At 44.0% G+C, this 25,974-nt stretch overlaps 5 protein-coding genes across 6 annotated transcripts in view; 3 read left to right on the forward strand and 2 right to left on the reverse strand.

The window, feature by feature from the left end:
• Positions 1 to 517: 517 nt before the first annotated feature.
• Positions 518 to 4,656, reverse strand: f7l (coagulation factor VII, like). The gene is made up of 8 exons (XM_084347340.1): positions 4,503 to 4,656; positions 3,032 to 3,195; positions 2,924 to 2,948; positions 2,672 to 2,785; positions 2,432 to 2,572; positions 2,186 to 2,274; positions 1,979 to 2,096; positions 518 to 1,243 (listed from the first exon to the last, which is right to left on the reverse strand). Exons 1-8 carry the CDS (start codon positions 4,588 to 4,590, stop codon positions 696 to 698), a joined length of 1,287 nt encoding a protein of 428 aa, XP_084203466.1. The 5' UTR covers positions 4,591 to 4,656; the 3' UTR covers positions 518 to 695.
• A 175-nt stretch (positions 4,657 to 4,831) lies between these two features.
• On the reverse strand, positions 4,832 to 9,093 carry LOC311253391 (uncharacterized protein). 2 transcript variants are annotated; one of them, XM_084347321.1, is made up of 9 exons: positions 9,074 to 9,093; positions 7,287 to 7,478; positions 7,071 to 7,193; positions 6,378 to 6,610; positions 6,163 to 6,300; positions 5,850 to 6,037; positions 5,675 to 5,754; positions 5,498 to 5,581; positions 4,832 to 5,216 (listed from the first exon to the last, which is right to left on the reverse strand). In XM_084347321.1, exons 2-9 carry the CDS (start codon positions 7,471 to 7,473, stop codon positions 5,071 to 5,073), a joined length of 1,179 nt encoding a protein of 392 aa, XP_084203447.1. In that variant the 5' UTR covers positions 7,474 to 7,478; positions 9,074 to 9,093; the 3' UTR covers positions 4,832 to 5,070. The 2 variants fall into 2 exon arrangements, with proteins under 2 accessions (XP_084203447.1, XP_084203446.1); XM_084347320.1 differs by lacking the exon at positions 9,074 to 9,093 and adding an exon at positions 8,060 to 8,337.
• Positions 8,638 to 12,723, forward strand: setdb2 (SET domain bifurcated histone lysine methyltransferase 2). Its single transcript, XM_084347304.1, has 11 exons — positions 8,638 to 8,892; positions 9,235 to 9,348; positions 9,439 to 9,534; positions 9,655 to 9,803; positions 9,894 to 10,163; positions 10,286 to 10,614; positions 10,728 to 10,897; positions 10,979 to 11,211; positions 11,850 to 12,086; positions 12,303 to 12,391; positions 12,477 to 12,723. Exons 1-11 carry the CDS (start codon positions 8,853 to 8,855, stop codon positions 12,634 to 12,636), a joined length of 1,887 nt encoding a protein of 628 aa, XP_084203430.1. The 5' UTR covers positions 8,638 to 8,852; the 3' UTR covers positions 12,637 to 12,723.
• A 559-nt stretch (positions 12,724 to 13,282) lies between these two features.
• On the forward strand, positions 13,283 to 18,037 carry creg1 (cellular repressor of E1A-stimulated genes 1). Its single transcript, XM_084347336.1, has 4 exons — positions 13,283 to 13,676; positions 15,770 to 15,889; positions 16,003 to 16,116; positions 16,369 to 18,037. The coding sequence occupies exons 1-4, from the start codon at positions 13,380 to 13,382 to the stop codon at positions 16,453 to 16,455; spliced, it is 618 nt and encodes a 205-aa protein (XP_084203462.1). The 5' UTR covers positions 13,283 to 13,379; the 3' UTR covers positions 16,456 to 18,037.
• A 2,026-nt stretch (positions 18,038 to 20,063) lies between these two features.
• Positions 20,064 to 25,974, forward strand: part of LOC311253376 (protein EFR3 homolog B-like) — a 13,240-nt gene continuing 7,329 nt past the window's right edge. Inside the window, exons 1-4 of the mRNA XM_084347297.1 lie at positions 20,064 to 20,477; positions 23,923 to 23,999; positions 24,635 to 24,762; positions 24,843 to 24,993. Of these exons, the coding sequence (XP_084203423.1) occupies positions 20,180 to 20,477; positions 23,923 to 23,999; positions 24,635 to 24,762; positions 24,843 to 24,993 (654 nt within the window). The 5' untranslated portion in view covers positions 20,064 to 20,179. The remainder of the gene's footprint in view (positions 20,478 to 23,922; positions 24,000 to 24,634; positions 24,763 to 24,842; positions 24,994 to 25,974) is intronic.

Below are 25,974 nucleotides of genomic sequence, written 5' to 3' on the forward strand. Positions count from 1 at the left end.
TGCCTTGTGTCCACAATCATACGTACTTCAACCAAAATGTAATGGTGCTATATTTGGTCAAAACAGCTGTTCAGGTTGTTATAAGTCAACTTACAGAAATAACAGATTTCTTTCGTAAATCTAAACAACATTAAATTAGCTTACCTGCTTATATTTTAAATGAAATTTACATTAGCATAAAGAGTATAGCATAAAGTATCAGAACATTTGACTTTGTCTTTTATTTTATTTTGTTTGACAAGAATGAATTATAGAGTCAACATCGCACAGATTGAAATCATCCCTGTAGATCTTGAATGATGAGCCACAAATCTGGAGATTTTACAAACCAGAGAATATATCCCAGTGAGCAAAGAGTGGTCTAGATCACGTCTTTGAGACATCATTTATGGACATCCAAGACGTCTAAAAGACGTCCTCTGGGGAGCCAGAATTAAAGTTTTTTTTATACGTCTTTTCGTCTTGGATGTCCATAAATGACGTCTCAAAGACGTGATCTAGACCACTCTTTGCTCACTGGGTAAATTCCAAAATCACCAGAATCTGAACACTGTTGCTAGACGATAGTGATTAACAACTCTGTTATGTTTCTAATATTGTTTTATGCTCTACACTATGTTTTTATCCTACTCTAACTTAATAACACGATCTTCATTGCCGTCTGAAACCGTCACATCCCAGTTGTGACCTTGGATTCAGCCAGTGGACATGATGTCATTGATCCAGCCCAGGAAGTTGCTGACTCTGGTGTAGACGCCGTACAGGTTTTCGTTGGCGCACCCTTTTCCCCAGCTCACCACACCCGTCAGGAACCAGGTTTTCTTGTAGCGTGTCACCAGAGGTCCGCCGCTGTCACCCTGGCAGGCGTCCTTGCCGCCGGTCTTAAAACCAGCGCAGAGCATGTTCCTGGTGATGTTGAGACTGGTGTGGAGGCGACACTCCTGCAGCGGGACCCTCGGCAGCACCAGCCGCTGGAGGACTCTGGATGAAATACCGTGTCGCGACAGGCGGCCCCAGCCAGACACGGTGGAGTGACGGATGGTCGCCAGAGTTCGGCTGAAGGTGCTGTTCTGGGCGGGAAGGCAAATGGGAACCACAAAGAGGCCTAGTTTGATGGGGCGGTGGAGCTTCAGCATGGCCAGGTCGGTGTCGGAGCTGGACTGGTTGTAGTTGCGGTGGATCACCATTTTGACCACACGTCGCTTCTGCTCAGTCTTCTCATCCACCATGAGGTCATGTTCACCTTCACAGGGACAACATTTTATATCAGATTAATAACAAAATGAGAAATACTTCGAGAAGAGGAGGATTTCTGTTTATCATCCCCTCAAAATACATTTGTTTTAACTCCTTCCTTGTTATTAATATAAAAGTTGAGGGTAGCAGGTGAACAGTTTTAGGTTGCTTGGAATTAGAATCACTGAGAACGTTTGTTGGTCGTCACAGATCTCCACCCTGGTTTTAAAATGGCTTTACTTCCTACGGAAACTGGCATCAAGGCTCAGGACAGAAGTCTACAGGGGTTGATTAAAACAGAACATCACCTGCTGCCACGTGGCAGGAGATCCAGACCACAGAGCATCACTGACATTGGTGAAGTGATTGCGTTAGATACGCAAATGGATACGGACCAGCGGAGCAGTACCTCCGGTACTCGTGGGGGGCAGTGTAGCCAATAGTTCAAGCAAGTCTCCACAGGACAAGAGGAAGAAGATTTAAACATTTGTATGATTTTACTTGAGTTGGACGGTGGCGAAGGAAAAGTGTAGGTCCGTGCGAGACCCTCCACACCCTGCTGCCACGTGGCAGGAGATCCAGACCACGACACTACAGAGCAGCTTCTTCACCTCAGACTGTGAGACTCCTGAACTCGTCCTTTACCTCCACTTAAATAAGGCATGATTCAAATATGAAGGACTGACGAGACAGACAACATAAAACACAATAAGTGTAAAGTTGGACCGTGTAGTAAACGTACCCACGACGACTTGGAGGTCGGCAGCAGGTGTTCTCCAAACACAGTGAGCTGCAGTTAAAATCCAGTGATCTGACAGGACGATGCCTCCACACGAGTGATTAGTTGAGGTCAGCAGAGCCTGAGCAGGGAGGCAGTGTTATCATCACATCCTTACTGTTATATACTGTTACATCCTAAAATTTGTCTAAAGTACGTCCAAAAACATGCCTGCCATGGACAGTGTCCTTTGGGGCAGGTCTGCCCGTTAACAACCCTGGGGGCAAAGAACATCAGAGGTCTTCCACAGGCCACCCTGTCTGGACCGGAGAGACGATCAGAAGGAGCATATGTTACACAAGAAGTCAAAAAACCACAGGGTTTTGAGTAAGCTTATCGCAGGACAATCTGAGCAGCAACCTTCTCATCGTCTACGCCGTCTCAAATGTCCTCTGTATTCATTTAAACTTGTCTGACCTTGAGGCAGGCAGGTGCTGTTGTCCTGATCCAGACGGTAACCTGGAGCGCAGAAACAGACGCGAGAGCGATCCGGCAAATCTCTGCAGAAATGTTCGCATCCTCCGTTTCTGAAGCGACAGCTGTGGGTCGTCGCACGTGCTGCGAAGACACGCAAGCAACCCACCATTTTTAATTTTGAACTCAGAACAGAAACTTCTTCATCAACAGTTCATAGAAACGTTTCAGTTGCCGACGTACCTTTGTCACAGTTGTATCCATGGAAACCAGGTGAACACTTGCAGACGTAGGTGTCGTCGCGGCGAGTACAGGTGGCTCCGTTCTTACAGGGAGACGACTGGCAGTGATCCACCGCTGCAAACAGGAAGTCACAGAAAAACTTAACAAAGCATTTTGTTACATTTTTAAAAGTAACACTTTCAGTATTTTTACAGTGTGGTGTCAACACTCAAGTCAACGATCTGAATACTTCCCAAGTTGAATCCCAAGTACCTGTGTACATCCTCCAGAAGGCCTCCTGAGTAGAAGAAGAAACACAGTTAAAAGACAAAAACATTGACGACTTTAATCCACGTTTGGATCGTTGACTCTGGAACCGACCAGCTGCTGCGGCAGGGCGAAGATCTCTTTGGCCTCCTCGTACGAACATTTCTCCTCCAGACACTCCCGCTCCAGGTTTCCTCTCTTCAGCTCCTCCAACAGGAAGTTTGCCCGACGACTGCGACGCAGGAAAACGCTGGCCTCTGGTCTGCTCACAAACACTCCTTCATATTAAAATACAGATCAAGAATACAAATCATGACAACTCAGGTTCGGTCAGGGTAAAAGTTCTGTTCGTCCAATGTGTTGTCAAATTCTTCATCATTTTCTGAAAATAATCAGCAAATTATTCAATAATGAAAATAAGTGTACATTTTTTCCCTATTTTCATGGATGTAGCTTGGTAGCTACGCAGGAACAACAAATTTGTTCACTAAAAAATCACTAAAGACAGTTGAGTTGTGGGCGGCAATTCAGAAAGAGCGAAGCTTGGATCTCATAATTCTCAGCTGTGTTTGTGCTAACATCAATCAATCAATAAATAAATATATAAACAAAATGCGATACCAATATTAGTGTTTATGCTAGGACATGCAGTTTAAGGCAACAATAAATAGATTAAATTGCTAAAAATAGTGGATAAACATTTCAAATAGTTAGCTAACAGTCATGGATGAATGGGTTAAGGAGTTAGCTACCAACACAGCAACCGTTACAAGTCATGGAAGAACAGTTTAATATTTAGCTGCAAGTCATCAAATATGGTTTAAATCATTTGTTACAGAAATGGGTGCAGTTTACAGTTTACAAAGTTTGCTAACGTTATGGTATATGGTTTAATAAACGCTTTGAATAGTTGGCTAACGGTTTAAACTGTTAGCTAACATCACGATAAATGGTTTAATAAACAATTTAAAGAGTTCCCTAAAGTAATTAATATACAGTTTAAATAAATAGGTAAGAATCATCAATAAATAGTCACCGATACACAATACATTGTGTACATTTTTCATGGAGCTAGCTAGGGATGACGGGACAACCTCAGTCTGGGGCGTCAGCATGCTAACATGAATTATTATGATTACAGTGTTCGGTTTAAGATTTACTCCTAACGTCCCACATGTGGCCTGAAACGTGTCACGTCTATCCAAAAAATACATTGATATTAAGATTTAAATCATAAAAAGGAAGTGTGGGCGGCGACTCAGAAGTCTGGAGGGCGGCTTCTCCATCATTCTCAGCCGTACTTACACTAAGCTAACAATAGTGCTAATGCTAGGACACACAACTCCAATGAAAATGATTAAAAGACAACATGTACTCTTTATAAGACCTTTTTTTATCAAAAAGATTCACAAATCCCTCTGATGTGTTAGCATGCTAATGTAGCTTTAGCATAACTCATCAGAGGAGAACACACGGCAGATTGCAACAGGGATCGTCACAGAGCAGAGACGTGACCAACTGTCAGTCTAATTTTCCAGCAGAAGAAGAAAAAGACGAGTATAAGAAGAAGAAACCGGGGACTGACCTCCAGGAAACCCAGTGCATGCTGGGATAGACGCAATGAGGAGTCGTAGGAAGAAGAGACACTTCGTTTCTCCGTTGATCGACGCCATTTGTTTTTCTGGACTGATCAAAGGTCAGAAACAGCCAAAAAACACACAAACCCCTCCGTCACAAACACACATTAACACAAAGACACAGCACTGCTCACAGGCTGTTCATCCACAGACACACAACACACAACCACTCCTGGTTTCACACAGACTTTATTCAATGTGAGCACAAAGTGAACATGTTGACTTGTTCATTGGATTTAAGACAAAAGAAAAAGTTAAATAAATGTCTGAGAGTTGATCAGTTTTTAAACACATCAGTTTAATATGCTGTTAATTTATTCACATTTTACTACCACATAAAAAATATGTAAACAAAACTTGATTAAGTGAAAAAGAGTTTTGCATGAAATTAAATACTAATAAAAGAAAAAATGGAGTACATCTTCATTGTTGTGCGTTTAGACAGGAAGTCGAACAGATTTATTTGAACGTTTAAAGCTGCAGTTCCCCTCCAGTCCTCCGGGGGCGACGCTGCTCTCACTGCAGCTCCTTCAGGATGTCGGGGATGAGCTCCTGGCCGTCCCTCAGTTCGTCCTTCCACTCCTGTGGGATGACGCCGCCGCTGTACACCGCCGCCGCCCCCAGCAAGGCTCCCAGCGCCGCGCCGCGGTTACAGTTCTCACCTGGAACACAAACACGACGTCAACAACAACAACAAACAACAACAAGGTCAACGTCTTTACTTTTTTACTTAATTTTTGTTTGGAGAAAAAACAACAGATATTTCAGCCTACGGTCATGCTAGCAGAGCTAATGCTAGTAGCTCTGTGAGGTCCTTAACGAGTCACAGTGGTGATTTGAGCTAAATGCTAACGTTAGCATGCTAACATTACGGCCTCCAGAGAAAAATCACGATGTTTCTAATGAAGTGAATCGTTCCCTGTCGACTGACTTGTGTACGAACCTCCACAGTTGGTGTTGGCCAGGATTCCTCCTCTGGGGTCGTCGTGGAACTCGTGAGCCAGATAAAAGAGGCTGGACAGAGCTCCTGTGGATTGACACAGACAGGTGACGCTGTGATTAAAGGATTTATTCTCCGTCACTAAAGATCTTTATGTTTGTGATGCAGAGTGATGTGAACCTTTAGTGTAGCAGGCCAGACCGAGGTAGTTCACCGCGCTCTGATGCACCTTCAGCCGCTCCTGTGACGCCGCCGCAAACCTCAAACACACACAGTGAAAACTCCCTTTATTCTTTCATGAACTGTGTTCGGTCAATAAACAAAGGGACATATTCACACCAGGTGTGACTCGTACCTGCCGGCCTTGCGGCTGTAGCTCTGGCAGGTGTCCCAGGCGTCCAGCCTCCTCAGAGCGTGCTCCGCCTGCTGCCGAACGCTGGCTCCGCCCAGCACGGCGTGCAGCGCCCGGCTGTAAATCGACACGTACTCAGGCACCTTCGGGTGGGGGTGGGTGAGCTTCACAAACTCCACTGCTGCCGAGAGCTGAGACACGGGAGGTCAAAGGTCAGACACAGGTAACTGAGTACATTTACTCGAGTACTGCAAGATTTAAGGTACTTGAACAGCCGTCAGAGTGAAAGGTAAGACAGTCAATGCAGTTCACTCACTGCTCGCTCCTCATTGGCCGAGGCAGACAGCAGGATGAAGGGGAGGGTCATGGGAAGGCAGCCGATGGCGTCCAGCTGGCCGTCAGCGAACGAGGAGCTCAACATCCGTCTGGAGCGTTTTTCTGCAAACTTCAGAACCTGAAAAGACGGCGAGGAAAAACCAGTCAGAACAGAAACACGAAGAGGCGTCGGCTCCACCGGGCTGTTTGTTTTACCTGACTTGGTGACGTCGGCCTGGCGTCCTGCCAGTCTGCGAAGAACGAGCGGTGGAAGGACTCGGCGTAGGTGTCCTGGTGCGAGCCGGGCGTGGTCAGGAAGTGGACATAGTCTGACAGCACGGCGGCTCGAGCGTCCGGCTGAGAGACGTCCGTGAAACGACCGGAGACGAGTGAGCGAGCCGCTCGGAGAGAACAGAGGACGTTCAGGGTGTTTTCACCAGACTGAAGACCTGAAACACAAACACACCTGACTGTCTCCAACTCAACAACTCACTGAACTGACACATTTGTTAAGGGAGTCTGGGGACAAAGAAGCAGCGAGGTCAGATATTAGCATGCTAACGTTAGCTTTGTCAGTTAGCTACACAACAGTTAGCACCTATAAATATTGAGCAACAACTAACGGCAGCCTGTTATAATTAACTCTGATGTTAGCATGAAGCTAACGGCGTCTGAGGTGAAGACCAGCGGCTGACATGAATCTGAAGCATCGGGTTCAAATTCAAGTGTTTTCAAGGCACATTTTCAAGGTTTTCCAGGACCTCAATTCTTGTTTTGTACAAACAAAAGTATGTTAAGTGATTCAATTAATAACGATTTATCAGTTTGTCTGTAAAATGCGCCCGTGCTCAACTAACTGATCAATCGTCTAATCGCAACAAGCTCTAAATAAAACACCGTCTTCAGTACCTTGATGATAGTGGACCGATCCGTTGGAGGCCGTCCACAGGTTCAGTTTATCGTGGAGGATCACGTTACCGACCACGTCAGGCCGTTTGGCGCCGGACGACCAGGCGGTCCGACCGCTGCCGGCTGCAACGCACAAACAGGAAGATAAGAACAAACATGACCTGAACCTGGGCTCATTTCCAGGACTTTCCAGGACTCCATGAAAGAGTTTCCTACTGGTGTTGGAGAGGCTGAGGATACTGGACGGGTGTCTGCTTCTGGGCGAGTTGAAGCCGGAGATCCAGCCGCCAAAGTCCCTCCTGATGAAGTCGATGTCGTAGTACCAGTGGACCGGCATCGACATGGAGTCGGCCGCACACATCGCCCACAACGCCTCGCCGATGGACCGCCGCACCTGAGCCATCTCACCTGGGGAGGAGTGTTCAAACGCTGACGTTAGAGAAACAAGAAGTGTCCACCTGGAGTTCATACCTTACAAGAAGCATCACCAGAGACATTGCTAGCTGCTGCTAACTGTAGCTGCCATTAGCTAGTTAGCTCAGTTAGCCATGCAGCTAGCGGTACAGACTGGATAATTTCAGTTTTTTTTTTTTTTTAAGTTATAGATTAAGATTCTCACATATCAAACTTTTAAATGACCATTTTCGACTTTACATTGAGCACAAGCTCTCAGGTCTGTCTGACGTTGGAAGCTACGCTAGCAGTTTCCCCCCACTTACAGTCTTTGTGCTAGGCTAGGCTAAAAACACCCGGACCTGTCAGAAGCAGGTTTGTGGGCAGTGAGGCTTCCTGGTGCTGTGATGATTCTGTCCTCGACCATAAATCAAAATGTCTCCTCTGATGACTGAACGTGTTCTCTGTTACAGAACACACACCTGTTTGGACCTGCTCGGTGCCGAAACAAACTCACATTACGTCATGTTATTAACGCTTAAAGCCCTGTAACACCTTTAGTTCATGTCTTCTCGATGAGTTTAGTCTCCGCTCACCTGTCATGAAGCCCGTGGACCTGCAGCCGCTCTCTGCTCCTGATGACTTTAACTTACATAAGTTCATTTATTATCACAGTTACAAAACTACACAGGGAGGGGCTAGCCTCCGCTAGCACCTCCATGCTAACACAAACAGCTGCTCGCGACGCTCCGCTCTCGTCGCATCAGGCCATTAATATGTTTCCGTTCACATGAAGGTGTTTTAAGTTAAGATGTAGTTATTATAACGTTTTGACTGCAGTTATATTAAAGTGAGTTTGTTTATAAGCGCACTTCGTAACCGGCGCAGCAGTACGGTGGTCCGCGTGGGTCAATTCGAGGAAACGAAGCTGGTACGGGTCATTTTAAACCCTGCGCTGAGGCTTCCAGGCAGGCAGCGGTTAGAATAAGCAAACTAATATCGGTTAATAATGATTAACAACTCAGTTTACGTACAAACAACAAAGAAAACGTCGTTTCTCGTTGTATCGATGAGCACACGTTAACGTTCAGAGACGAAAAACTGCCTTGGAAACAGAAATCGGGGCGAAAATTGACACTCGTTTTCTACGGCGGCCGTTGTGCATCAATAATGACGAGAACGTAAACGCGCTTGAATGTGAACGTGAGGGGAAGCGGACAGCGTTGTTGAAGCAAACGGTAACTTTTACTAAACTAACTGTTTACAACTTTAATGTGTAGCGGCACATTTAGCATCGTTAGCTCCTCGGGAAGCTAGCAGCTAACGGTCCTGTGTGCGTCAGTCCGGCTGAGCGAGCTAGCTGAGTGCTAGCAGGCTAACGTGTGTGTGATGGAGGAGGAGGAGGACTCGGTGGATCCTCAAGATGTTGGTGAGAAGAAGCGATTTCTTGTTATTTGCTGACTGATGACTTCATGTATGCAGCTCACGGTCTGTCACAGTGTGTGAACGCAGCCGACACACGTGTGGTACAAGTTTGATGTCGAGCAGGTCAAGTCCTGAAAACAACAACAACAAAAGAAACCTGTGAAATGCTCCTTTATGTCACTCACCACACACACAGCAGTGATGTCACACGTCTGTAAAGTGTTTCATGAGTCTCTGAAGTTTAAACCTTCAAAATAAAGGTTCTACAAGGACACTGGTTTTTAAGCTGGACCAGGTCTGATGTGGTTTGTTTGTTTGTTTGTGTGTGTGTTTGTGTGTGTTTCAGAACGGGCCAAAACCTTCTGGGCCGGCGAGGACGTGGATCAGGTCTTCACTGACGTCTTTGACTACCTGGATCACCTGAAGAGAGTCCTGCAGAAGAACACGGCGACAGATAAAGGTCTTTTAATTGATCTCTTCTTTGATTGCAATAAACAGGAAGTGACCTCACGCTCCCTGTTGTGTTGACATCCTGTTGTGTGTCGATCAGAATATGTTCAGGGCCTGAAGCTGCTCGAGGTTCTGGACTTCGCTCGTCCGACCTCGGCTCGGGACTCCTCCGTGGTTCAGGTGGTCATCGGCTCAGGTAAACACAGACTTTTATTCTGAAAAACCGGTAGGTAGAAGAGTAAAGGTAATTGTGCTTTGAAATGAACTCTATCAGTGTGTGTATGGAGTCTTATTTTGGTGGTGTCTTCCTGTCCAGGTGGGGTGCTGCCGGCGGACTTCTCCCCCCGTAGCTCCTCCCCCTCCTCCCCCCTGCCTCCCTCTAACGGGCCTCCTGCAGGCCGGGAGGAGCTGCTGCCTCCTCTGACCCCGGTCCAGCTGCAGTACACACTGCACACCTGCTGCCAGGTCACACACACACACACGCACACACTCACACATGCACTGTATAAACACTGAGTGTGTGTGTGTGTATTTTAACATCCCGTCTCCCTGCAGGCCTGCCTGTCCAGTGTACCCAGCATGCCTCAGTCCGCGCCTCTGTTCTGGGGTCAGAACCCTCTGAAGGTGCCGCTGCTCTGTGGCTTTAAGAGGCTGACCGCGGTGCCGCTGATGTCATCAGGAGGGGGCAGGGCCTCTGACGGCGAGGGGCCGGAGGACATGGAGGAGTGGGACGTCCTTTACAAAGCGCCGTGCGGACGGAGCCTCCGTAACAATGACGACGTGATGCGTTTCCTGTTGGCCACAGACAGCTACGACCTCCTGCAGGTACGATGATCCGAGTACAGAAGTAATCTGTACTGCAGGAAAACAAAATGGCTGCTGTGGCGACGTCATGGTGCCGTGCAGGTGTGCAGGAAGATTTGAAACCGTCTCTTTGTGTCCTTCAGGTGGACTTCTTCACCTTCAACCCGTCTGTTCGGCTGGACGTCCCCCCCACGGCGGGTCCCCGGCGGCCAGAGCAGGACCTGAGTCGTGGCGTGGAGCCCACGCCGGTGGAGCTGTGCGTCGGGGACAGTGGCGCCCGGCCGCCTGACTTCCGCTACAGGAAGGAGCGCTGGCCACACGGCTGCTTCCTGAGTCGCGGACCAACGCTGTTCAACGTCTGCTGCGACTGCACCGACGGCTGCAGCGACGCACAGCGCTGCGCCTGCGTCGCCACGACCAGAGGAGGGCGCCATTACAGTCATCACAGGCTGGACGAGCCCGTACCGTCAGGGTGAGACAGAAGAAGAGTCGTAAATAAAACGGCTGATACGAATGACTGTGACCGTGGTAAACTGTGTGTGTGTGTGTGTGTGTGTGTGTGTGTGTGTGTGTGTGTGTGCGCAGGGTGTTTGAGTGTGGTCCGTGGTGCGGTTGTGACCGGGCTCGCTGTCTGAACCGGCTGGTCCAGAGAGGGATCAGAGTCCGCCTCCAGGTCTTTCAGACTGACGACCGCGGCTGGGGTGTGCGTTGCCGTGACGACCTGGACTGCGGCACATTCGTGTGCATGTACGCAGGTGAGACGGCGTCGACGTGGAGGAGCGAGTCCGAGGATCAGTCGTTGATCATGTGATCGATTTGAAACAAAATGTCTGCAGGTGTGATCCTGCGGAGGGCCCAGAGTCCCACCAAGCCCCCCTCCCCCAAGCTGCCGAGGGCGGAGCTCCCCTCAGACGACGAGGTGGAGGTCGTCACCGAGTGGCTCGCCCCGCCGGTGGTGGAGGGGCGGAGCAACCTACTGGAACTCACCTCGCCGCCCCTCCACGTCCCCGTGATCCAGAGACCTGCTGACACCGACGCTACGACCAGCACGGCACAGGACAGGGAGCAGGTCTGCTAATGAGCTAATGATAGCATGCTAACAGGCTAAACTAAGAGGGGGAACATGCTAAACATTGTAACTGCTAAACATCAGTTTGTTAGCATTATGCTCAACATGCTAAACATTAAAACTGCTACAAATCAGCATGCTAGCATTTAGCTCAAGTACCACTGTGGCTCAGTAGTATTGACTACTCGTGCTGTTAGCATAATTTCTACATGCTGCTAGTGATCTGTTATATCAGTCTTCAGCTGTAGCATTAACATGCTAATTAGCTGATGTCAGCATGCTGACATGCTAAATGAAGAGGGTGAACATGATAGATATGTTAGCATTTAGCTTAGCATATCATAGCATTTAGTAGCATTGAGTCTTAGTGATGTTAGCATATCTCCATGCCTCTAAGACATGCTAAAAGTAGTCTATCAGTTTGTAGCATTAGCATCAATAGCAGAAGCAGCAGCTAGCTTATTTCAGATTTTCTGCAGACAATTTTCTTTGATTGTTGTTTGAATTTAATCTTTATTAAACATGTTTGTTTGTTAGTCTGTTAATTAATTTGATTAATTACTTATTTTAATTGTTATTTTTACTTTTTCTGACCAGAAGACAAAAACTAAGCAGTTTTCCTGTTTTCTGTCCTTCAGACGGTGTTGGTGGGAGGCCCAGCACCTCCGTCTCCTTCAGCTGGTGGGTCAGGTGACCAGTCTCCAGCTCAGGAGAAGACTGTTGCCATGACAACAACCAATCCTGAGGCGGCGGCGGTCCACGGCGTGAACGGTACCGAGACAAAGAGCCAGAAGAGTTTAAAGCGGCCGATGAAGGTGGAGGACGTGAACTTCCTGGACGCCAGCAAGGAGGGAAACGTGGGCCGCTTCATTAATGTAAGAGGATTTCAAGAATAAAAACTGGATCATTGGAGAAAAAGCCTTAATTAATAAAAACTGTTCAAAACTACATAGAAAAAACAGTGATTTTAGTAACAACGCTGAATCAGAGAGATTTCTTAAACATTGTGTGTTTTCTGGAGGAAGTGATGGAGGGTAAACTTACAACCTAACTTACTTTGACTCCTCTGATCACATCTCTGCGCCCTACAGCACAGCTGCCAGCCAAACCTGTTCATCCAGAACGTCTTCACCGACTCCCACGACCCCGCCTTCCCCGTCATCGCCTTCTTCACCAACAGGTGAGAAAGAGGACGCAGAAGAAGACACTGGTGGTTACTTATCGTAGCTTCCTGATGCTAACTGCTGTGATCGTCTCTCTGTCAGGGTCGTGAAGGCCGGCAGCGAGCTCACCTGGAATTACTCTGCCGACGCGCGGGGCAAACAGGAAGTGGCCTGTCTCTGCGGCAGCAGCGGCTGCCGGGGACAGTTCAGCGTTGAGGACAGCCTGTGTGACGTGTGCGAGCTGGAAGGTGAAACACAGTGACCCATCAGCAGGTCCACACTCACATGGACATGACCCACACAGAGATATCTATTTTTCTACTGATGTAATAAAATGGTTTGAAACGCAGCTTCTGTACATTTTATTGTTTTTGTAATGAATCAGCTCAATTTCACAAATCATTTTATTTTGAAAGATTGTCCCAATGTGTGTTTGTGGCTGGTTTTTAAACAGGACTTTTATTTTGAAAACCGCTCAGGAAAAATGACTTTCACTGTGAAACTTTTATTTTTAAACTTCAATGCAAATAAATCATTATGTGATTTTATAATTTAAAGTCTCAATTAACTGAATGAATAAGTACGCAAAAGAATTAACGTTACATTTAATTTGTGGTTTAATACATAAATAATTATATGATCGTCACCATTAATTTATGCATTTAAGCATAATTTATGTATTTATCAAGCATTAGTTTATATAACTGTTTATTTATTAATTTAAACTATAAATTATATATTAAGCAATATTATTTAAGCGTTTTGTTTTATGGTGTATTTACTCATTATGTTATTTATTAATGTATATTTGTATTTATTATTTCGTCTCGGAATCGTCACCCCAGCTTTTATTTTGAAATTAGAAATGGTCGTTGCGAGAGGGCTTCCTGTTACAGTCGTCTCCGCAGCTTTTATTTTGAAACTCCACACCGGATCCCCGCGTGTTGTTTATATGTCGTCCTCCGGTCCGTCTCACCGACTGTCCTCCAAACATCGAACCCGACCATGAGCGCTCTTCTCCGGGCAGCGTGTGTGCTCCTCCTCGGCCTCCTCTGGGCCTCCTTCTCCCCGGCCTCCTGCTGCCGGTTCCGGATCCCGCCTCACGACCAGGTGGCCCGGGTCGCCCGCTTCGTCGCCCACCAGTGTGACTGGGCCTCCATGGCCACCATCTCCACCCACAAGCCGGTGGCCGGACAGCCGTTCTCCAACGCCTTCTCCGTCAGCGACGGGCCGGAGGGCTCCGGCTCCGGGGTGCCCTACATGTACCTGACCCGCATGGAGATCTCCGTGCAGGACCTGGAGGTAACGTCCGCGTTACTGTTGGAGTCCACGTTACTGTCGGACTCCGCGTTACTGTTGGAGTCCACGTTACTGTTGTAGTGTTCAAGATGTGACAAACTTCCTGTAAATTAGTTTCAGCTGTTTGTGTCACATTCTGCTGGAGCTCAGTCTGTTCAGTTCAGAACTGCATAGAAAAAACAGTGAATTTAGTGAAGCCACAATTAAATTTCCTATTATTGTGTCTGTTCAACACAATTAAAGTATCATCAGAAAAACTATTTATTTTCCAATCAGGTGAGTCAGCAATGTACAAAACTCCACTGAGAAATGGCTGAATTTAGTGAGGTTGACGTTAACTTTGCATTACGGACTGTAGTTTACTATAATATTTAAACAAGTCTGTAGTTTTCACTGTAGTTCAAGTATTTTGAACTTTAAATCTACCACAAAGAAAGTTGTCAAGTTTAAACGTATCAATCATTTGTCTTCTGCTTCAGTCAGCAGTGAATAAAACCATGTTTAAAAATCATGGGATTTAGTAGAAACGTTGAGTGAGCAGTGTTCAGAACTACATTTGAAATATCGTTGATTTTTAGTAAAAACAATCAACTTCTTGTGTCCTGTGATTCTTAGATTAACTGTAAACCTGGAGTCTTTCACGTCTCTGCATCGTTTAAAACGACCAGAACGTCTCAGATGTTTCCTGTGTTCCTGTATAATATATCTAACATTCATCCAAAAATGTGTCTTTGAAGTATCACACGAATTACCAGAAACTATTATATTGACTTTGTGCAAACTTTAAATCATCTGCTATGATATTTCCACAATGTTGCTATGGGAGTTAAGTGTTGGGAAAAAGTCCCATTCAAAAGTTCCATAGGGATTCGTAGTGTTTTAAGAAACATGCATTTTACAGAAAACTAAAGAGTTAAAAAAAAAAGTATTTTATGATGTTATTTCATAATATAGAGGCACAACTTTATACTGAATACATTAAAAATATCTCCAATGGTAGCATTTGAATTTTACAAAACTCACAAACATGCCACATTTGTGTTAATACAGCTTTAATATTAGTGTGTTTGGGTTTGTTGTGTGTCTGTGAGATGCCTCTGGGATCAAACAGTTGTAGTTTAAAACATTTGTTTCCTGTAATATTCAAACAGTGTTTTTCTTCTTTAAATGTTGTCAAGACATCTAATTTATAACCTCACTGATTAAACCAGTTCTATTCTGTTTCATTCTGTATGAACTTGCTGCAACAGAAGAGCAGAAGTCACGTTCAGTAAAGTTATGAAAACATGCAGCTCAGGATTTATGCAACAGTCGTTCCTCCAGAGTGACTCAGCAGCTCCTCCAGAGTGACTCAGCAGTTAAAGTCACATGTCAGAGCTGAAGTCATGTGACGGGACACTGAGTGATGAACGCAGCAGGATCGTAGACGACATGCAGGAGAAGTTGTATCAGTCTGTTGATGTCAAACTAGTGAGGACGTTTATCTGCGTCTGTCCTTCAAACTGTCTTCAGTCAAACTGACACTATGTTAGAGAAGAGGTTCAGAAAGAGACTTAGAAATCCAGTGTAAACATTTCAAACAGTGTAACATCATGAAGTGTGCTTCAGTTGTCCATATTTCAAATTTCAGCCGTGTACAGAACTACATAAGAAAAACATGGAATTTAGTAAAAAACTCAGTGAGGCTCCTGTTACATGACACGTCTGTCATCAGTCTCCAGTGTTCAGAACTCCCTTTGAAAAAGCATGGATTTTATTGAAGCTGACATTATATTATCAGCAGTAGTTAACTATAATTGAACTTAGTGTCGTTAGTGTTCAAAATTTTCGACTTTAAAAGCTTCAAACTACTGAACTTAACTGCTCAACAAAAACACTCACTTTAAAAACTACCTAAAAGAGTAAAGTCAGAACTTTATCATTGTTTACACACCAGTAGGGTCCTATAAGCAGTCAGCAGTGTACAAAACTGCATTTAAAAAACATGGAATTCAGTAAAAACCATTTAATGACACAAGCAATGTTCAGAACTACATAAGAAAAACAAGCAATTTAGTAAAAACACGGAGGCTGAACTGTAACGTCTGTCCCTGCAGGTGAACCCTCAGGCGTCTCTGTCCATGTCTCTGGCTCAGACTGATTACTGCAGACAGCAGGGCTTCGACCCTCAGAGTCCTCTCTGTGCTCACATCATCCTGTCTGGATCTGTGATGGAGGTACACACACACACACACACACACACACACACACACACACACACACTCAGCTGTGTATCCAGGTGATAAAGAACAGTCACATGACCTTCACTCACCTGCCTCCTCTGCTCCAGGTGAACGGGACGGAGGCCGTCTTCGCTAAGAGAGCTCTGTTCAGTCGACATCCAGAGATGATCGACTGGCCGTCTGATCACAACTGGTTCTTCGCCAAGTTCAACATCACACAGGTACACACCAGTACTACTACAGTACTACTACAGTACTTCTACTAATACTATGACTGCTACTGTAAATACTCCTGTTGTTAATTTTACTGCTACCACTACCATAGTACTACTAACAGCAGTACTCTGTGAAGTACTGCAGTCAAACAAACATGAAAAGTCTGACAAACCAAACTCCATTCATTTTCTGGAACATTTAACCAGATGTTGGTTTGCTGACGGTGTCGTCAACCTGCGTGTTCCTCCATGTTTCAGGTGTGGGTGTTGGATTATTTTGGCGGGGTGAAGACCGTCACTCCGGAGGAATACTTCCAGGCAGAGCCACACAGGAAGCGCCACTGATGGTCAGAGCTGCTGGGGTTTGTAGTTCTGTTTGTTCACGTGGACTACAACATCACAAGATACGACACTGAGTCGTTCTGCCAAAGAGATCAAATGTGTGAAACCTTCTTCAGAACATAAAAAAAAAAATAAGATGAAATATGCAAAATGTAAAAATTAGGACGTAGAAAGTTAAAACTTACTGCGTATCAGTTTGTTTTTTTGATTTTTGAAATTCTTTTTTTTTTTAAACTTTCTTCTGATGCTGCAAGAAAATGTAGCATCTGCAGACACGAGCTTCTTGTTCAGACGTCGTGTTCACTGGTGATCAGGAGCTCGACGGTGTGAAGCTCGGGGATCGAACCTGTGACCTGGTTGCTGGTTTGAATCCCGTCGGCTTTCTGTGAGACACACGATCAACTCCTCCACAGAAAACGTGAACACTTCCTCAGGAGCTGCTTTGCTTAATGTTTAGTGTCAAAATCTGCAACAAGGACGAACAAAACATGAAAAACTGACTTTTGTTAAACGTCGTTGTTCTCGTCCTCATTAACATATTTTAGTTTGCTCCAAAAAACTCAGTTTTGTGTTAAAATATCTGTAATAGTCTTTGTTCAAGAAAATAACACATCAGTAGAAAGCTATAAGAAACTTTATTGAATAATTTAAAATGACAACAGGAGATAAAAGAATTCAAAACCTTTCAATCCACACTAACAATCGTCATCATGGTATTTATCAGAATAATCAACAATCAGCTGATCAATATTTAGGCTTCAGTTTGGAGAGTAAAATGAACCGTGAGCTTCTGTTCCTGTCACAAGTCGGTCGACCACACGAGGGAGCTGCTGAGTGTGAAATGAAACACATGACACTGTTGTCATAACAGAATAATTCATATCTTTAATTTCTCTCTTTAACATTTAAATAAAAAGTGCCTTTTTCTATTTTCTTGCCTTTATGTGGCTCAGCACACCAAACTCCATTCACTGAAACTACGATTTAAGGTGTGTGATCTTGAAACTAACAACAAACTGCACTTTATAACTTTATGAGATGAGCACAGTCAACAAGAGTAAAGATTCAGATGTTACAGGAGCAGCTCGACCTGCAGACGACAAAACTAATTAAACTAGTTTTATTATTTCTACTGAAACAGATTCTTAATAAAGAAAAACCCCGTCACAATCAGTTCATCTTTTAACTACATCTCCCATGAGTCCTCGCTGCTGGCAGGCTGTCAAACCCTCATGGGAGCTGCAGTGCGTTGAGTTGAATCTGGATGCTCAAACCTCAAACGTGGACAGAAACTGAAAAGTGTTTGAAACGGTGCAGAAATCACACGCCGGAGGGGCGGGGCTTATGCGTGGGTGGGCGGGGCTTTGTCGTGGAGGGGCGGGGCATTTTCTTTTTCTTGTCAGCGTGATATAAAATCAATAACTGATCATTTGTGGCGCCTGAGACGTCGGCTCGCTCTCGGCTTTCTGCTCCTGAACGCCGCAGGGAAACAAACGCTGTCCTGATGCTCTGACTTTGCTGTGAAGATTTATTTTTGGAGAAAATGTTCATGAGTGATTTGTATAAATAAAGTTTGTGTGAACGAACAAAACGGCTCCACCTCCTCTGTTTGTGTCTCTGAGTCAGCGCCGACACGTCTTCCTGTCCTGGATGAATGAGACGCTCCTGTTTTTATCAGGTTTTAGTGTTTCTTCTTCTTTTAATGAATAAATAGTAAAAGATATTTCACCAGTCAGACAACAGAAACATGGCAGCAGTGAGCAGCATCAGACACCAGGGGGCGCTCCTCCGGCACCACAGCAGCATGATGGGCCCACTTCTCTCCTCACACAACACAAATGTCAGGATGTGTCCAACAGGTTTGTATCTTCAGATGTGTTGTGAATATCAGTCATGTTCAGTTCTCCTCCACATGTGACGCAGGACGACGACTCTGATGTGACTCTGAGTTCCTGCTGTGATGTCAGAGGCGGCTCAGCCCGCAGAGCTCAGGATCGATCACGCCGATTGATTATCGATCTGAGCTGCCGGCCAGTAGAGGCTCAGCCGGTGTTACATAAGCAGCTGTTTGTGTCTGTCCGAGGGGAACAGCTGTAAGAGAGCAGCGCTGGAGTCGAGCAGGTAGGAGCTGTATGCAAGTACTCTACCACACTGTGCAGGTACTTTACTGTACTGTAGTATTTGCATCCTGAGCTACTTTAAACACACTTTAAAGGCAAATATTTTGCAGATCTAAAACACAAAACATTTGCCTTTAAAAATGAATCTGATGCATTTGTAAACATGAAGTATAAGCTGAATATAAAAATGCTGCGTTCACATTGTACGACTTAACTCTTAGATTTCATTTTGGTTTAGTTTTTATGTATTTCTGCTATTAAATGCTTCTACTTCAAATATTTATATATGTCCTTCAAAAAACTTCAACAGAAATCAAGTTATGATCGTTTTTCTGTCATTTTAACTCATTAATGTAAATTCAGCCATCGTCTCCTGATGATATAAAGTCAGGCTCAGCCATCATCTCCTGATGATATAAAGTCAGGCTCAGCCATCATCTCCTGATGATATAAAGTCAGGCTCAGTCATCGTCTCCTCCTGATGATATAAAGTCAGGCTCAGTCATCTCCTCCTGATGATATAAAGTCAGGCTCAGTCATCGTCTCCTCCTGATGATATAAAGTCAGGCTCAGTCATCTCCTCCTGATGATATAAAGTCAGGCTCAGCCATCGTCTCCTCCTGATGATATAAAGTCAGGCTCAGTCATCGTCTCCTCCTGATGATATAAAGTCAGGCTCAGTCATCGTCTCCTCCTGATGATATAAAGTCAGGCTCAGCCATCGTCTCCTCCTGATGATATAAAGTCAGGCTCAGTCATCGTCTCCTCCTGATGATATAAAGTCAGGCTCAGTCATCGTCTCCTCCTGATGATATAAAGTCAGGCTCAGCCATCGTCTCCTCCTGATGATATAAAGTCAGGCTCAGCCATCGTCTCCTCCTGATGATATAAAGTCAGGCTCAGTCATCGTCTCCTCCTGATGATATAAAGTCAGGCTCAGTCATCGTCTCCTCCTGATGATATAAAGTCAGGCTCAGCCATCGTCTCCTCCTGATGATATAAAGTCAGGCTCAGTCATCGTCTCCTCCTGATGATATAAAGTCAGGCTCAGCCATCGTCTCCTCCTGATGATATAAAGTCAGGCTCAGCCATCGTCTCCTCCTGATGATATAAAGTCAGGCTCAGTCATCGTCTCCTCCTGATGATATAAAGTCAGGCTCAGCCATCGTCTCCTCCTGATGATATAAAGTCAGGCTCAGTCATCATCTCCTGATGATGATGTTAAGTCAGGTGAAGTCCACAGAACATTTCTTCACTGCTTGTTTTAGTTTCAGTTTGGGATGATAAACTGTACAGAAGGTTTTTCACTGATGTCTTTTTTGTAGCCTCTCTGTGCTTTTACTGTATTTACAGTCTCTATTTGAATAAACTTTATTAACATGTTGAGTGGAGGACGAGTTGAGCTGAAGGGGTTAAGACTCAGAGGAATGTGTGGAGGCAGGAGGAGGGAGGAGGGAAAAGGTTTTTCACTTCAGTCCTGCTTTACATATTTTCATTCACCTCCTCTGACGGTCTCCACCTTTACTCCTCCTCAGAGTTCCTCCTTCATCCCGCCGCTCCATCCTCCTCTTCCTCCGGGCGACTCCATCAGCCAGGTCACCGCCGAGATGCCGGGGACTCTTCCCAGGTTTCCCACCATGCCTGCCGTGCTCAGCTCCCTGCCCAGAGGCATCAACCCTCCCAGTTTACCCAGAGGCATCACTATGCCCAGTCTGCCCACTTTGCCCAGTTTACCCAGCATGCCCCGAGGCATGAACATACCCAGCATGCCCCGAGGCATGAACATACCCAGCCTGCCCAGGGGGATGTCGCTGCCGAGGCCCGTCGACATGTCCACCGTGTCCCAGGCTCCTCGGAGGCTGCTGCAGGACTGCTGCTCTGTGCTGGACCACCAGACACCTGGAGGTACTTCAGATACTTCAGATACTTCAGTTACTTCAGATACTTCAGATACTACAGATACTTCAGATACTACTGAAACTTCTACGATCACGATTATAGTTATTGATAATTCAACTATAGTTTGAGGAAACGTCCTGGTTTTGTCCCCAAAACATTTCTCTGCTGGATTTTTTCTGCCTTTTGAAAAACATAAATAATACAGTCCAAAAATAATGAACAAGAAGTTTATAAATTGTAGTTTTAGTGGAAAAAGAAAGAGATATATTGAGATCATCTCTCCTGCAGGTGTTCGGCCGTTGAGGTCACATAACATCTTGGTGAACGTTAACTTATAAATGGTGAAACGTCTCTTTTGACATTAGTTAACATTTCAGTGACAGCTCTGATCTCAGGGTTCAGGACATTTGTAATTTTCCAAATTGTAGTTTAAAAAAATAAAAATCTTTTCCTTGAAGTCAACACTGTGGAAACAGCTGCCTGTGAAAGAAAACCACTGATTTTACAGCCGAAGTTTCCATTTCTACTTTTAATTTGTACTTTAATCTATTTATTTATTTATTGTTTAAATGTATTTTCAGAATATTTGCATGTATGTAAAAACTTCTCTTAAATTCATGGGACCTTCTTGTTAAGTATTTACGTGCTGTAGATTTTCCCCCACAGTGATTATGTTCTTGTTTCTCTGTTCTTTTCACTGGCCGTTATATTTGAATAAGTAGGTAGATATCTGCTCTGTGTTGACCTCAAGGTCTGTGTGAGACCTGTTGAGCCTGTTTTTCATTGGGTGATCTAAAATGAAAACTGAGCTGTTACGAGCTAAAAATCCAGGAAATGAACCGGGAAAAGTTCTGAATTCTGGGTTGACGTGGATTGACCCATACTTGACATATATATATATATATATATATATAACAGCAAACATAGTAAAGTACTGTATGTCGATTAAAGATCATTTGGATCATTGGTGCATCTCGTTGTTGTTTGAACTATAAAAAGTCAGAAGATAATGAAAAAGAAGACTCCGGAGTCGAACCTGAAGACTTCAAATGATTTATTTCATTTTCAAAACCACAACATTTTCAGTTTAAGATCACAGAAGACAAAGAAAACAGCAAGTGTTCAGTTTTGGGAGGCTTTATTGATTATCATAATAGCTGCTTAATCATTTCTGTCTACAATCGATCGATCAGCTTCTTGTTTCAGCTCCAGTTTGGACAATACAAAGTTATTGGATCGATAATCATGAAGCAACAACGTAACATGTACAGCAGAAATGCAGGTAATGCTAACAGGCTAACGTGACCTCCAATGCTTGAACTTTAACCCTTTAATCCAGCAGCTGTTCACTGAAGTATTTGTACTTCTGTGTCCTCCTGTTCGCAGTAAACACGGAGTAGTTTTACTGCGGCGAGGACGACTGAAGCTGCTTCAGTTCTGCAGGTTTCTGATATGTTTTTTTTTTCTGTTTCGGCTGGAATGATAAATAAATCCAGAGCAGATTATAGAGCGCTGAGCTGCTGCACATGGCCCGGATCACACACACACACACACACACACACACACACACACACACACACACACACAGGAATCTTTCAGCTGCTGAGAATATTAATTATAATTTGTATTAAATCAGATTTAACGACAACAAACAGGTCGTTAACATGAAACCTCAGATTGTGACATCGTCCTCTGAATGTGGAGGTACGAGGTTCTTAACTGACGGTGAATGAAAGGAGGTGGGTTTAATGTGTGTGTGTGTGTGTGTGGAGAGGATTAACTATAAACGTGTGTGTGTGTGTGTGTGTGTGTGTGTGTGTGATGGGAGTGACAGTGGATGTGAGCTGACGGAGTCGTCTTCATGTACGGTGAGAGATTTAAACATTTATTGAACATTTTCTTCAGTTGTCTGCAGGTTGTGTTGCTACGTTTGCAGCTGCTCGATGCTAAAGGTGACGCAAAGTGAAGAGCTTTAAAATTAAACGTGTAAACAGAGTTATTATAAAATGTGTACAACTATATTTATTTGCAAGAGATCTTAAAGTCTTTCATTTTACTTATTTCGATGCTTTGCTATTTTTAATGGAATGAATAAAGGAAAATCTCATTAATTGTAATATATTCATATATTTTAATGTGTTTTATGCTTTAAGTTAAAGGTTTTCTACATTAGCATGAATCCCATTTATTTATATCTTATAATTGCCTTCATGTTTTAATAGATAGAAATGTAGTTAAGTAACAAAAGTCAAAACTTACGAGATATTAAGTGAAAATGATGACATTTAAGTGTTTTTTGGTATTAGCGCCACCTGCTGGACTGGAGACGACAGTGACAATTTAAAACTGAGCCACCTGTTTTGGTTTGAGAAATTACAAAAGTCACAAAAAGATGTATTTTTTTAATCTGCTCTGAAGGAATCGTGAGAGACGACAGAAATGATAAGAAAAGTAAAGATTTTGATGAAATTCAACATTGTTCTGGCTTTTAAATTAGAGTTATGGTATACAAGTTAAAAGTACTTTTACTTAACAAAACCAATTTTAAACACATGATCTGTAACTCCTGCCGGTACGGGTCTCGACCAAAACAAAAAAAAAGACATTTGCAGATCCAGAATAAACACCTGGAGTCTCATCAGGTTCTGTTCTGATCCGGAGACGTTGACCGACGGGAGGAGAGCTCAAAATGTATCTCCAGATTATAAGATATTAAGTCACAAGCCAAACTTTTGACTTTTTTTGTGAGATTGTGAGATTTTAATCGAGTCAAAATTATGAGATAAGTTTAAAAAAAACACTCTTCGTTTGTTATTAATTTGATTTGTTTTTGGCAGAATTTTACTTCCGTAGCTGAACTAAAACAAAGAGAACATCTTGTTGGAGCTCACTCTTTACGGTCTTACTTAATAATTAATCACGAGTATTTATTACTGACTTATAAACGTTGTGTTTGAGAGAATTTTTCCACAGTCTTGGACGCAGGTGTCAGCTCGGTGCCTTGCTGCAGGTCACATGTGGGGGGATTGAACCTGCGTCGCTGCAGAGTCGACTCTTTAAGCTCACTAACTAAAAACAATATAAACACATTACGTAACAACAAGCCACCGCTGGATTAACGCTTAAGACGTAGTATTACTGCTGCTGCATTGTAGTGCGTGTGTGTGAGTGTGTGTGTGTGTGTGTGTGTGTGTGTGTGCGTGTGTGTGATGAGTTGGCAGTTGACCATTGGTCGATCTCGTCTCCTCTAATCTCACACACTGAACATGGAGAGAGATGAAAAATTGAAGTAAAATCTTGAGAAGAGACGGTTAAACACTGACGGACTCTCTGCCGCCCCCACGAGTGTCAAATACTCATTACAGGCTTTTATTCTGAAGGTCTCCTGACTTTTAAGTATATTTTCTCATATTTGCCGTAAATCTCCACCTTTTAATCTTTTAATGTCCAGGTCTGTGTGGCTGCTGCTGGGCGTTACGTCCTCGCTACAAGCGGCTGGTTGATAATATTTTCCCAGAAGACCCGGAGGTAAACACACACACACACACACACACACACACACATACAGTGTAAAGCTGTGGAAATCCAATACAGAAAAAATTTACTTAATAAATAAATAAACATGCCATTATATATTCATTTATACATTGTGACAAACAGTATATATGTTTTTATTTACCTTTGTATTCATTCCTCTGTGGAAACACAATGTAGATACGTAAATTAATTATTTATTAATAGTTTGAGGGACTAAATGAGGAAGAAACTCAGGTGGAAAATAATAAATAAATAAACAAATAAGATGGGTACGTAGATAAATCTTGGAATTTACAGTAAAAAAAATCAGGAATCAAATGAAAACAGAAATATCAGTTTATGTCACGTTTTATAAATTAATAAATGCTTTTAAAGATTTATTTTTAATATTATTTCTGATGCATTTAATTGTATAGTTATTTCTGGAGTTGAGCGTGAAAGTTTATTTGTTGACCTCGATGTGTTTGAAAGAGCTTAAAATGTCAGTTAGTCGACCTTGAGTTGAAACTGGGGAAGTTAAATCAAACGAGATGTTTAAACGCTTAAATACCCAGAAAAGTGCACAGAGTTTGGTGTGTGTGTGCGTGTGTGTGTGTGTGTGTGTGTGTGTGTGTGTGTGTATGTAGGACGGGCTGGTGAAAGCCAACATGGAGAAGCTGACGTTCTTCGCTCTGTCGGCTCCGGAGAAACTGGACCGCATCGCCGCGTACCTGTCGGAGCGACTGACCAGAGAGCTGAACCGCCACCGCTACGGGTCAGTACACACAACGTCACGACAATGACAACACACACATGGTAACATGGCTGTGACGTGAGTGTGTGTTTGTTCTGCAGGTATGTGTGTATAGCGATGGAGGCGATGGAGCAGCTGCTGCTGGCGTGTCACTGTCAGAGCATCAACCTGCTGGTGGAGAGTTTCCTCAGCACGCTGCGTCTGCTGCTGGAGGCCGACAAACCACACCTCCACATCCTCGCCACCAGCTCGGTTCGTCCTGCGACTGCAATGTGTCAATGTACAACAGTCCTTTAAATGTAGCTCCGGTCAGCAGTCGACATGACATTCACCTCCACGGGTCACTGCACTGGTGACAAGCAGCAGAGTCAGCAGAATCAGGCTTTTGCAATGCATGATGGGTGATTATCTGGAGTATTAGTGTGAGCTGCTGTGAATTTGAATTTGAGCGGCAAACTGAAGCGATAAAGATGGCAAATTCACAAATCACAGTTTGCCTCAGAGGGCTTTACAATCTGTACAGAGACGACACCCTCTGTCCTTCGACCCTCGATTCGAGTGAGGAAAAACTTGCCCCAAAAAAAAGGCCCTTTTAACAGGGAAAAAAAAATGCGGAAGAAACCTCAGGAAGAGCCACAGAGGAGGGATCCCTCTCCCAGGACGGACAGACGTGCAATAGATGTCGCATGTACAGAGCAGATCAACGAGATCACAATGTATTCGATTATAAGCGATGGTTGACAGGAATGAAAGTACATTAAGATGTATTACAGCAATAATAATGAAATGCACATGGAAATGTGATTACTAGTGATAACAGTAGTAGTGATTAATGGTAAGGATGGTATGTAGTAATGCAGTACGATAATAGTAGTGGAACGTATGTAACAGAGATATGACTAATAATCTGACTAATTAATCTGATTTTCATTTATATGACTGTAAAATAAATGCAGTACGCTGCTGTGAATTTACTGCAGTTGTTAGCCAGTGGTTTCATTCATTTTTTACAGTGTGCTGCAGTCAGGCTGATAAACAGAAGTGAAGAAAACTCCCAAAAGTTACAAAGTAATCTGTGGGCTCTCCTCCCGTCGGTAAACGAGGGAGCAGAATCTGATATGAGTGCAGTTAAATGTGTGTTTTTGTGAATGGAGTCTGGTGTCTTTGTGGAGAGAGAGAGATATCAGCTGTTTCCAGTTAAACAAAAATAATGGTACTCTGTGACGAAGGTCC

Source organism: Pagrus pagrus, assembly GCF_965226575.1.
Source record: "Pagrus pagrus genome assembly, chromosome: 24".
Classification (NCBI taxonomy): domain Eukaryota; kingdom Metazoa; phylum Chordata; class Actinopteri; order Spariformes; family Sparidae; genus Pagrus; species Pagrus pagrus.